This window comes from Staurois parvus, unplaced genomic scaffold, assembly GCF_062004578.1.
Source record: "Staurois parvus isolate SC_StPar_1 unplaced genomic scaffold, SC_StPar_1.0 ptg000207l, whole genome shotgun sequence".
In the NCBI taxonomy this organism is placed as follows: domain Eukaryota; kingdom Metazoa; phylum Chordata; class Amphibia; order Anura; family Ranidae; genus Staurois; species Staurois parvus.
Window position 1 is genome coordinate 2125665 of NW_028318003.1, and position 13818 is coordinate 2139482.

A 13818-nucleotide genomic window follows, 5' to 3' on the forward strand; every position below is an offset into this window, starting at 1 on the left:
TGCACTTTCCTCACGCTGTCAGATCGTGAGGAAAGTACTGCCGAGAACTGGCAGTTGTCAGAGCGGGGATCGGCACCGATCATCAGGGCACTGATGATCAGTGCCCTGATGATCGGTGCCCAGCAGTGACACCCGCAAGTTCCGCCCAGCAGTGCGCCCACTAGCCCCGCCCACCCGTTCCCAGCAGTGCCCCCACCTGTGCCCAGCAGTGCCCCCACCTGTGCCCAGCAGTGCACCCACCTGTGCCACTCTGCAGTACCACCTACCTGTGCCCAGAAGTGCCACCTACATGTGCCCAGCAGTGCCACCCACCTGTGCCCACCCACCTGTGCCCACCAGTGCCACCCACCTGTGCCCACCAGTGCCACCCACCTGTGCCCACCCACCAGTGCTGCCCACCAGTGCCACCCACCAGTGCAGCCCAGCAGTGCTGCCAGTCAGTGCCACCAGTCAGTGCCCAGGGGTTGTGCCAGTCAGTGCCGCCAGTCAGTGCCCAGAAGTGATGCCAGTCAGTGCCGTCTATCAGTACCCATCATCAGTGTCACTTATCAGTGCCGCCTATCCGTGACCCCTAATTAGTGCTGTCTATCAGTGCCGCCTATCCGTGCCACCTCATTAGTACTGCCTATCAGTGCCCTTTAGTGCTGCCTATCAGTGCCCATCAGTGCCGCCTATCAGTGCCGCCTCATCAACGCAAATCAGTGAAGGAGAAAAAATACCTGTTTGAAAAATTTTATAAAAGAAACAAATAAACTTTTTTTTTTTTTCAAATTTTTTGCACATTTTTTAATTTATAGCGCAAAAAGTAAAGCGCCCAGTGGCGATTAAATACCACCAAAAGAAAGCTCTATTTGTGAGAAAAAAATTATCAAAATTTCATATGGGTACAATGTTGCATGACCGCGCAATTGTCAATCAAAGTGCGGCAGCGCTGAAAGCTGAAAATTGGCCTGGTAAGGAAGGGGGTATAAGTGCCTGGTAGGCAAGTGGTTATACTAACTATTCCATGTTAGAACAGTGATCTCCCTGCTGTGCTATTGTGTTCTGACAGGGGTACTGCTCCCCCCCCCCCTCCAGAACGCACCAGTCAGTGCTTACAGCCATTGGCTACAGGATTTCCAGCATGCCTGTTCGATAGAGGCCGGTCATGAGAACGACTTCTGTCAAACAAGGACCTGTACACATGGGCTGTATGTCAAACGGTATCTACTGTACCAGCTGATTTCAGCAGATATTTGGTACAGGTGTATGGGGCTTAAACCACTTACCGACCTCTCACAGTACTTGTACTGCAGAAGGGCAGCATGTAAAACAATCTGATTCATAACAGCTTTGCTTCCCTTCTGGGTGAGCTGTGATTGGCTCACAGCTCTCACATGGTACATAAGCCAATCACAGCACCATTTACCATGTGATTAGATGTAGCCAACTAGTATTTTGAACTGTCATGAACCCATTGATGACAGTTCAAAGTAAGCATTGCATTACAGGTGCAATGATCTTTATTGCACCTATAGTAACATTGAACTAATCTGATGAAAGTATTAAAAAAAATAGAAGAAAATGAATAATGTTAAAAAAAATTAAGATATTGAGAATTTTTTTAAAAACTTTTTTAAAGTTTCCTTTTTAACTACTTGCTGACTGCTGCCCCGCAATGGGCGTGTGCACAGCAGCTCTGGACAAAACGAAGTACCCTTGCGTTACTTTCTATTTCTGGGTGTGAGCATGCATGCACATGCTCCCCGCTGCCCCTCCTGTCGGTCCAGGGACAGAGAGAACACTACACTGTGAGTAAAAGCACATCTTAAAACACGTGTTAGATTAGACATTTTACCCCTGAATTGTCCTTATTAACCCTTTGATCACCCCTGTCACTGAGCCAGTGCCATTAGTACAGTGTCAATATATACAATTTTTCATGCAAAACCGCAAAAGCCTTTCACACAGTTCCCCACACATGGCTAATGTGTCTACGGGTCTACGGGCTTGGAAAAATCCATATGTAAATGGATAGAAAACTGGCTAAAAGATCGTATTCAGAGAGTAGTGGTTAATGTTTCATACTCTGAATTGTATAGGGTTGTCAGTGGTGTAACCCAAGGTTCAGTGTTGTGACCTTTAATTTTTTATATATTTTTAAACAATATAGGGTCTGGGATTTAAAAATATAACTTCAGTCTTTGCAGATGACACCTAGCTGTGCAGTGGAATAACGTCCTTACAAGATGTCTTCAACTTACAAGCCGACCTCAATGCACTGTTTAATTGGGCAACTATGTGGCAAATGAGGATTAATGTTGATAAATGTAAGATGATGCACTTGGGGTCTAAGAATATGCATGCATCATACATACTAGGGGGGGTACAACTGGGGGAATCAATGGTGAAGAAGGATCTGGGGGTTCTTGTAGATCACAAGCTTAATAATGGCATGCAATGCCAAGCTGCGGTTTCTAAAGCGAGCAAAATCCTCTCTTGTAGTAAAAGAGGTATAGACTCCAGAGAGAGAGATATAATTTTACCCCGGTACAAATCATTAGTAAAACCTTATCTGGAAAATGCAGTTCAGTTTTGGGCACCAATTCACAAAGAGAACATTGGGGAACTGGAAAAGTGCAGAGAAGGGCAACCAAGCTGATAAGAGGCATGTAGGAGCTCAGCTATGAGGAAAGATTAGAGGAACTGAATTTATTCTCTCTTGAGAAGAGGAGATTAAGGGGGGAAATGATCAACATGTATAAATATATCAATGGTTCATATAGTGAACTCGGTGTAGAGCTATTCACCCTGAGGTCATCACAGAGAACAAGGGGCACTCTTTATGTCTGGAGGAAAAGAAATTTAATCTCTAAACACAGAAAAGTTTCTTCACAGTGAGAGCCGTAAAAATGTGGAATAGACTCCCTCAAGAGTTGGTTCTGGCCAGCTCAGTGGATTGCTTTAAAAAAAGACCTGGATTGTTTCTTAGATACACAGAATATAACTGTATACTAACATTTATAGGTAAAGTTGATCCAGGGAATATTCGATTGCCTCAGGAAGGATTTTTTCCTCTGCAGGAGCAAATTGGATCATGCTTTGCTGGGGTTTTTTTTGCCTTCCTCTGGATCAACTGTGGGTATAGGATTATAACTTTTTTTTTAATGGTTGAACTGGATGGACTTTTGTCTTTTTTTCAGCCAGACTATCTATGTAACTGATCACTTTATTACTGCTACTAGCATCATCAGATAGTGTCAGGGTCAGTAAGCACCCCTCCCAGCCAGGGTAAGCTAGCACTCACGCTATAGGTTGCTGATCATCGCCATTACCAGTATAGTGCTTGTATGGATATATTGATCATGAACAGAACTATATTAGTCCCCCCTTAGTATAGTGTCCCCAAAAATGCAGTGTTAGCAGGATCAGCCCTATAAGCTGTGAGCACTAGCATTTAGCCCCTCCACTCTTTTTTCTGCAAGATTTGTATCCATTGATTGAGGGCCAAAGCAATTTATACACACAACTATACATCACCGTCCACCAAAATTCAGCTCTTGCCAGACAATTCACATGGAAATTCTCATGGTTTCTGAATATATGTAATGTTCTTTTTTTTTTTCATGAGATTATTAGTACTGAAATGAAGCGCATTGTTGTCTCATATCTATGTCTGGCTATGGCAGCAGAGAACATATGGTGAATCGGGTTTGAGGACAAATATGACCGCAATTCATTCTCTTTGGTAATTCCTGTTTTTGGGCCTAACCCTCAACAATTTGGCAATATATTGTGTTTGTGTTCATTAAAATTCAAAAAAGTATATTTTTTCCCAAACAATTTGCATTTGAAAAATTGCTGCGCAAATACTGTGTGACATAAAAATTTGTAGCACCCACTGTTTTATTCTCTAGGGCCTCTGCTTTAAAAAAAAATCACATTTGGGGGTTTTCATGTAAACAAAAAGTGTCAAAAAAGGCTTGGTCTTCAAGTGGTTAGAAGAGTGGGTGATGTGTGACATAAGCTTGTAATGTTGGACCTGAAATGGCAGGATAGTAGAAGAACCCCTTCTCCAAATGACCCCTTTTTTGGAAAGTAGGCACTCCAAGGTATTTGCTAAGGGGCATGTTGAATATTTTGCACATCTCATTTGTTTTTGGAAAATGAAAGAAAATGAACATTTATTTTTTCTTTTTTTTCTCTTCTTCAAAACCCTGTGACAAAAATATATACAACATACTCAACATGCCTCTTATCAAATTCCTTGGGGTGTCTACTTTCCAAGAAGTGGTCATTTGGGGGGTGGTTGTATTTTAGGGTCTCTAAAACTGTGATAGGCAGTGAGGAAGTGACATGAGGAAATATGCCCTTTGAAAGCCTGAAGGTGGTCATTGGATTTTGGGGGCATATATGTGGCTAGGATGCCAACAAGTCTCTCACATGTGGTATCCCCATACTCAGGAGAAGTAGCAGAATGTGTTTTGGGGTGTTATTCCACATATACCTAGGGCATCTGTGAGCAATATATCATTTAATTGACAACTTTGTGAAAAAAAAATAGTTATTTTCTAAAAATTTGTGGCAAAAAAATAAAATCTTCCATGGACTCATCATGCCTCTCAGCAAACTCCATGGGGTGTCTACTTTCCGAAAGGGGTGGTAATTTGTTTTTTTTTGTACTGCCATGGCATTTTAGCACCTCAAGAAGTGTGATAGGCAGTCAGAAAGTAAAAGCTGTGTAAATTCCAATATATATATACTATAGTTTGTAGACGCTATAACTTTCACACAAACTAATTAATATACACATATTGGGATTTTTTTTTACCACAGACATGTAGCAAAATACATTTTGACCTACATTTATGACTAAATTTGAGTGTATTGGATATTTTTTATAACAGAAAGTGGAAAATATTGTCTTTTTTTCAAAATTTTCAGTCTTTTTTAGTTTATATCACAATAAAATAAAAAACCCAGTGGTGATCAAATACCAAAAAACAAAAGCTCTATTTGTGTGAAAAAAACTCATACATTTTGTTTGGGTACAGTGTTGCATGACCGCGCAATTACCAGTTGAAACAGCGCAATGCCGAATAGCAAAAAATGGTCTGGTCAGGAAGGGGGGAAATCCCTCCGGGGCTGAAGTGGTTAAACTTGGCCTCATCCTTGAAGCCTGTGTGGTTGTTTGCGAAATCTGGCACCATACTGGATTAAAAGGTCCACTGTACAGACTTGTCCATTTGTAGAGCAGAACTAAAGTATATACTGTATATATTTTTAACTGCAACTTAAAAATAGCATATACTGTACATGCACGCTTGCAAATCCATATTAAAGTGTCCCTAAAGGCTCAAGGTTTTTTACCTTCATGCATTCTATGTACAGTGGCCCCCAGCCCCCCCAATCCTTACCTGATCCTCCTCTGATCCAGTTGCATTCTCAACAGCCTCAGCTGCTGTTAATCACAGTCAGTGAGCCAATGAGGAGAGAGGGGGGGAGGGGCCGAGTTGCAGCTCTATATGTCTTATGGACGCATAGAGCAGCAGCTCGGGGATGAGCATGCAGAGGTGTCCCCAGGGTCAACAGCTCTCCCTGGGGGCACTGCACAAGGAGGAACCAGAAAAACTGGAGGGGACCCGAAAAGAAGAAGATCAGAGCAGGTAAGTATAGACATGTTTGTTATTTTAGAAAAAAAAAAACCAAAGCTTTAGTGTCACTTTAACTTTAGCTATATATTACATTATATATTTGCAATCTTGCAGCATCTCCTCCATTTAATTCTTTAGCATAAGTGTAGGATGAAAAAGACAGTGCTACCGTTTGAAGGAAGTGCTGCAATCGTTTACTTACTAAAGTTTCTCAGTAGGAACTACTTGAATTCTATGCCAGAAACCAGGTGAGTGATATGGTAGCTGTGCCCCCACACTAATCTCTCTCTGCCCTGCTCTTTTATCAGCCACCTGTTACTGTTTACTAAATGCAACTGTCTATCCAATGAGAAGGCAGAATACAGGGCACAACTAAAGGCAGCTGCATTGTGTAGTGTTATGCACTGCCATGTAAAATTAGTACGTTTTACATATTCCTAAGTTTTCTGTGCTGACTTCATAAACTGATATGTACTAAAGTGTACAAGTGTGAATGTAGCTGAAATGCTGCTTCTAGGTTGTTTATACCAAACACATCAAATACATGCATTAGTGATCTTTAAATCAAATTTAAATTGTCTTGTAACTTTTCTCTGATTTTTTGAGCACCCACCTTTGGTGAACTAAATTCTGCTACATTTTTACTCATTTATTACATTTGCTAATTAAATGATACCTTTTGAACTGTATGATTTTATGAGATACAGATCATAGAGGCTATGTCAGACCCAAATGAGACACTTAATACTTATCTATGGTCAAAATTTAAAACCATTATATTCATTTAACCGGTGAAGGTGCAGAGGGGATAGCAGGAAGATAATGAGGTCCACACACACAGTCTGTAAAACTGAAAAATAACTCTTGATAACTGAAATAAAAACCTTTTTTTCTTCTATAAGAGTAGAGAAGACGTCAGTTCTCCTAGAACACTAGCAAAAAACTGAGACATGCTGGGAGTGTGAGGAGTCATACCTGGCTGTCCTTACAGTTTTGCTTTGCAGTTGTCCAATTTTCTAATGGCAGATACTACAGTTCTAGCAATTTTAGATTAGGATCCCTGAAGGGGCCCATGCCTGACTCAACATCTGCACAATGCCCAAAGCATGGTTTACAGCATGCATATTTAAAATAAAAGGATAACACTGGGGTGGGATCACTGGCTGATAACCTAATTGGAAAAACGACTTATGCTATCTACCACCAAGTTTGTATACAATTGCTGTAGATACTCCATATATGATTGTTTTACTGGGGTTTTCAAGTAAAAATGGGCAATGATTATAATAAAAATAGGGGGCATTCTTGATAAAATGGGCAAATTGCAACCCTTTACTGGAAGATATAATTTCACATTACAATTACAATTTACAATTTGCTAACACAGGAAAGGGCCAATAATGGGCATTTAAAGAATTGTAAAAAAGAAATGATGATCCATAGCAACTAATTTCAACAGTTTAAACCAGACAGAAAAAAGAAAGATTAGACGATTAGATGGCATGCACTACAGCACATTGTTTTTATTTTTTTTAAATGAGTGTGTTGTAGTAATGTATCACATTCATTTCTTTATCACAAGAGCAAAAGTCAGAAAATTTGGATCAGAATCACACCAAAATAATCTTGACTCAACAAGATCATACATCAAATATACAATTTAAAAACAGAGTTATGTTTTCAGATTTACAGATGAAAAAAGCAAGAGAAGCTCAACGACATTAGTCTGAATATCGTAGGTGACAAGATTATTGAACTTACCATGTGAACACGGTACAGGATGCTGATTCCTAAGGTCATAAATGGCTTGGAGAAATCAATAACCTTTTCTCTTTCTGCTGTAATTGTGAGACCAGCAACAGCTAAATCTGCTTTCTGTAGAGGTACATACAAGAGAAACAGGTAATCTTACTTTTATCAAGCATTATTGCAAAGCTGTATGCACAAAGAAATTATACTGTGCTTAAAAAAAACCTTTTCATTTTGCACTTACAATGCGAGAAAGTAATATTATTCTTCTGGAGATATAAACAACAGATATTATTCACACTGCACAAATTACCTATGTTATTGAGTTATTACACCGAAAGCTTTTTGGCTCTTTTATGTGGATTTGTATCGTAAAAAATATGTAATTTAGGCCAATGTGATGGTATTAACTCTTTGAATCTTAAACTGATATGGAAATTCATGTTTTTTAAATGTCTGAAAAAATAGCTCCAAGTTTCATAAGTAAGAATAGGCAATATATCTGTAGTATAAGAATCAGAACACTATAATATGTTGAAACAGTCACTGATATACTTTATGATGTATTCAAAATGAATGTATTGCTATTGTTCAAGCTACAATTAAATTGTATTGGTGGTAATTGATCTTGACACACTTTGGGGAATTTATAAAGGATTTAGAATTCCTTCGTGCCTCCACACAGCAAATACTATTGAACCGTCTGAAAACTACCTGAATCTTTGGCATGTTTTAGGAAAATTATCAAAATTGACAACAGGGATATGTGAATCTGTCACAGGCCATTTTAAAGAGCCATAACACAAGAAAAGTGTTGGTAGGGATTTATAGAATAAGCCGTGTGAATGCTGCCTAAAGTTTAAGTTTAAATCCAAGCTCAGGATCCATAAAAATATAAATCCTTTTCCAGTCGTGGGTAATGCAGCATATTCCTGTAAGACCAAGGTGGTAGGGGACTTTGATGCCCTGAACGTATAGCAAGTGGGTTGAATGACATCGGACATCATTCATCCAAGAAACGGAGTGTCACTGTATTAGTGAGCAAGTGTGTCTGTAAGGGACAGCACTGGGAGGTAGATGAGTACTGCAATCAGAGCTGCTTTTGTTTTGTTTGTAACAGGGGCGAAGTGACCATTTAAGAACTCGGGCACTGCCCGAGGGCCCCGGGTCAGTAAGGGGCCCCATGAGATGCCCCTGGTACCTTTTTCATAGGCATTTTTGAGTTTGGGCAAGGACACAGGGGCCCCATGATCCCCTATTGCCCAGGGGCCCCATGAGTTGTCAGTCCACCCCTGGTTTGTAACAAATATTGGGGGCTGTATTCTTTGTTTTATGGGAGATTTTCTCCCTTTTGCTGTTCTGCCCGATATCCATCAAATATCCCAAATGGGGACACAGACGGTAATAAAACACTGTTAGAGGTTCTAAGCATTGATTTATATATTTATTAAGTCATTTAAGCTTTGATCACCAACAAAGTTGAATCCGAGTTAAAATTTAACAATTTGTGCAGTAGTGCATTACTGAATATAACACACAGGATGCACGCTTATTAAACATGGCCAAACCATTAAAATGTGCTTTGACCTAAAATATTTCTTTAGACACTGATCCACTTATACAGCCACCTTGTCAGGGAATTCTGGTGAGATGTAAGGGAATTCCAGTACGGCGACTGGTGCATAGATACAGTGAGGACCAGAAGTATTTGAACACCCTGCGATTTTGCAAATTCACATTGTAGGTGCATTCCCACTCTCAGAGACAGAATTAAAAAAAAAATCAGGAAATCACATTGTATGATTTTTAAAGAATTTATTTGTCTTGCACTCCTGAACATAAGTATTTGAACACCTGAGAAAATCAATGTTAATATTTGGTACAGAAGCCTTTGTTTGCAATTACAGAGGTCAAACGTTTCCTGTAGTTCTTGACCAGGTTTTCACACACTGCAACAGGAATTTTGGCCCACTCCTCCACATAGATCTCCTATAGATCTGTCAGGTTTCGGGGCTGTCGCTGAGCAACACAGAGTTTCAGCTCCCTCCAAAGATGTTCTATTGGATTTAGGTCTGGAGACTGGCTAGGCCACTCCAGAACCTTGATATGCTTCTTACGGAGCCACTCCTTTGTTATCCTGGCTGTGTGCTTCGGGTCGTTGTCATGTTGGAAGACCCAGCCACGACCCATCTTCAATGCTCTGACTGAGGAAAGGAGGTTGTTGCTCAAAATCTCACAATAAATGGCCTCATTCATCCTGTCCTTAATACAGTGCAGTCGTCCAGTCCTCTTCGCAGAAAAGCACCCCCAAAGCATGATGTTACCACCCCCATACTTCACAGTAGGGACGGTGTTCTTGGGATGCAACGCATCCTTCTTTTTCCTCTAAACACGACAAGTGAAGTTTAGACCAAAAAGGTCTACTTTGGTCTCATCTGACCACATGACTTTCTCCCATGCCTCCTCTGGATCATCCAGATGGTCATTGGAAAACTTCAGATGGGCCTGGACATGTGATGACTTGAGCAGGGGAACCTTCCGTGCAATGCATGATTTGAAACCATGACAGCGTAGTGTTCTACCGACAGTGACCTTTGAAACTGTGGTCCCAGCTCTCTTCATGTCATTGACCAGCTCCTCCCTTGTAGTTCTGGGCTGATTCCTCACCTTTCTTATCATCAGTGATACCCCAGGAGGTGAGATTTTGCATGGAGCCCCAGTCCGAGGGAGGCTGACAGTCATCTTTAGCCTCTTCCATTTTCTAACAATTGCTCCAACAGTTGATCTATTTTCACCAAGCTGGTTGGCAATTGCCCCGTAGCCCTTTCCAGCCTTGTGGAGGTCCACAATTTTGTCTCTGGTGTCTTTTGACAGCTCATTGGTCTTGCCCATGGTAGTAGTGGCTTCTGACTGACTGTGGGGTGGACAGGTGTCTTTAAAGAGCTCAGACAGGTGCTACTAAGTTAGATTAATGAGTGGAGTAGAGATGGACTTTTTAAAGGCACAGTAACAGGTCTTTGAGAGCCAGAATTCTTGCTGTTTCTTAGGTGTTCAAATACTTATGTTCAGCAGTGCAAGACAAATAAATTCTTTAAAAATCATACAATGCGATTTCCTGAATTTTTTTTTTAATTCTGTCTCTGAGAGTGGGAATGCACCTACAATGTGAATTTCAGACCCCTCCATGATTTCTAAGTGGGAGAGCTTGCAAAATCGCAGGGTGTTCAAATACTTCTGTTCCTCACTGTATGCGCATGCGCACATCATCGCTTATAGAAATGAACACAGGCGCATCACTAATAAGAATGAGCAAAGGCTTGCGCATGCGCACAAGAATTCGCGCACATGTGTGCACGCACACGGGAGATGGGCTATTTAAAGGATGCACTTGCTCACTGTCAGTGCTGACTGGTCTTCAGATGTTCCCTGTGTCCTGCTTTCTTCCAGTGTGTTCCCTTGTTACTGACCTGGTTTGCTCATGACCTGATTTAGGATTCTGATTCTGTTCTTAACTTGTCGCCAGTTCCTGACCCAGCTTGTTCCTGACCCGGCTTGTTCCTGATTACGGCTTTGCTTGTGATTTGGTACCTCGCTGCCCGCCTGTTGATGGCCCCGGCTAGTCCTGTGATTTTGCTTCTGTATCCAACCTTGGCTTCCCGACCTGTTTGAGTGCCTGCCAAACTATCTGCTGCTGAAGCTTTGCACCTGGCTGAGTGTTCCAGACATCACTCTTCTTGGAACCGCATCCACTGCTGCAGGTTCTCCTATCAACATCTGCTGACACTCGTGTTCCTCCTGTCCCTCAGCACCCTCTGTTCCACTCTCAATGGGGCCTGGGCTGGAGATTCAAGAGACGCTGACCTCATCATTTTAGTCTTCCCTCAAGCACCAATAAGCCAGTGGTGGAATCTGAAAGGGAGGCCTCTCTGCCCATGACCCTCTGCAACTATCCCACGTTGTGCAGGGGCTGCATAAGGACTCTGCTCAGTTATAGGGCCAGCTGCAGTCCTTGTCAAGCACTTCTCCTGCCTCTGATTCTCCAAGGGTCAAAGATTAATCTGCACAGACTGTGCCCTGTAACTTCAATGAACTGTCTCCTTCTCCTGAACCAGGAGCGGACTAACCGTTTGGGAACTCGGGCATTGCCCGAGGGCCCGGGGTCTGAAGGGGGCCCTATGAGATGCCCCTTATACCTTTCATAGGCTTTTTTGGGTGTGGTTTGAGTGTGACACAGGGGCCCCATGATCCCCTATTGCCCGGGGGCCCCATGAGTTGTCAGTCTGCCCCTGTCCTGAACCCAGTGTACCTCTTACCTGAACGTTTTTTTGGAGACCGTAAGAAATTCAGGACTTTTCAGAACTCCTGCGAGTTGTACTTCTCTCTTCTGCCTCAAACGTTCTCATCTGAAAAGGTGAAGGTGGGATTCCTATTCTTCCAGCTCCTGGAGGAACCTCAGGCCTGGACACATCACCTTCGGGAATAACATTATCCTGCCTTTGCTTCTGTGAGCTCCTTATTTCTTGGCCATGTCCCAGTACACACAGATCCTTTCCATCACCAGACTGCCGAGACCATGCTGAGCAATTTGTAGTAAGGCCCAAACTCAGTGGAGGACTATGTTTCTGACTTTTGACTATTGAGATATTCAGTGGAATAACTCAGCCTTGCGCTTCCAATTTCGTCATGGTTGATCTGATTCATCTTAGCATCCAAATCAATCATCGTCTGCGTGAACGGCAGCCTGAAAGATCCGGGAACCTCTGCCATGCTTCAGCTAAGTCCTGGGCTCCACCTGCTGCCTCCATTGCAACCATGACAAGAGACACTGTGGGCATCAGTGAATCTCCACAACCCAGTTCTCCAAGACCTCCTCTGTCTGAACAAGAATGGCTAGGGCGTCACCCTGGTAAACTCTGCCTCTACTGTGAGGATGCAGGGCACTTTTTATGAACTTGTCCCAGAAGACGCATTAGGAGACTTTCTTCTACAATCCGCACAGTTGCCACTTTGGACTCTGGTCGCGTTATTACTATTCTGCCAGTTTCCCTTCAGCTACCAGAAAGGACTCTTTTTATTTCTGCTATCATGGATTCTGGGGCCTGTAGCTGTTTTGTGGATTCCGTGTTTGCTGTCCAGCATGGACTGTCTCTTTGTGCCAAGAAGAGTAGTTTCTCAGTCCATTTAGTAGATGGTTCAAACATTAAATCGGAGCCTGTCACTCTAGAGACTGTACCTATCCTATGCTCTATGGCCTCAGGGCACTGTGAGTTCCTTTGTCTGGACATTATCACTTCTTCTTTGTTTCCGGTTATCTTAGGTCAGCCATGGTTGAAGGCTCATAATCCCCACATTGATTGGTTCACTGGGGAAGTGACTTTCCAATCTAGTTACTGCAATAATTTCTGTCTTCCTCCATCACCTAAGCCAGGAGAACCTCTCCTCAATATTAATATAGACTCTGAAACTGCTAAATTGGTACCCGCAGTCTATCACTAGTACCTAGATGTCTTTAACCGCTTGCCCTCTGCCCTATAGCAGAAGTACTGCTACCGGGCGGCAGAGCTGTGCAAAATCACGTATATTTACCTGATTTGCATTTCTGGGTAGGGGGTGTGTGCAGCCCTACCCGTGCCTCTATTGGCGCTAGAGATGTCAAACACTGGGTCACGGCTGGCGATTCCCAGCCTGCACTCGGCGATCATCAAGGAAAGTTGACAGGGGAGAGACCTGTGTGTAAACACCAGATGTCTCTCTCCTGTCAGCATGGACACAAGATACAAAACAGCAGGTCTCCCTAGTAAAACACAGCACACAGTAAGACACACACAGCACACAGTTAATCCTTTGATCGCCCCAGATGTTAACCCCTTCCTGCCCAGATTCATTAGTACAGTGCCAGTGCTTTTTTTTTTAGCACTGATAACTGTATTAGTGTATCTGGGGATGTCAGTGGCAGTTAGTCAGTTCCCACCCAGTGTCAGAATGCCCGCTGCAGTCTCGCAGTCCCGCTATAAGTCACTGATCGCTGCCATTACTAGTATAAAAAAATAAAATAAAAATTTCAGTATATATACTGCCATTTGTAGAAGCTATAACTTTCACGTAAACCAATGAATTTATATGTATAGGGATTTTTTTTAGCAAAGACATGTAGAAGAATACATTTTGGCCTAAATTTATAAAGAAATTAGATTTTTTAAATTTTTTTTCTATTGGATATGTTTTATAGCAAAATAAAAAAATATTTTTTTTTCAAAATTGTCGGTCTTTTTTTGTTTATAGCACAAAAAAAAAAAAATACAGAGGTGATCAAATACCACCTGAAGAAAGCTTTATTTCTGGAGAAAAATGACATAAATTTCATTGCATTGCATGACCGCGCAATTGTCAGTTAAAGTAACGCAGCGACGTATCGCACAAAATGGCCTGGTCAGGA

The 13818-nt window shown here is 42.0% G+C and overlaps 1 protein-coding gene across 6 annotated transcripts in view; it reads right to left on the reverse strand.

Moving 5' to 3' along the window:
* Positions 1 to 13818, reverse strand: part of GRIK4 (glutamate ionotropic receptor kainate type subunit 4) — a 475013-nt gene that overhangs the window by 34953 nt on the left and 426242 nt on the right. For all 6 annotated transcript variants that reach the window (XM_089678554.1, XM_089678550.1, XM_089678553.1 and 3 more), the window contains one exon: positions 7395 to 7508. In XM_089678554.1, the coding sequence (XP_089534680.1) occupies positions 7395 to 7508 (114 nt within the window). The remainder of the gene's footprint in view (positions 1 to 7394; positions 7509 to 13818) is intronic.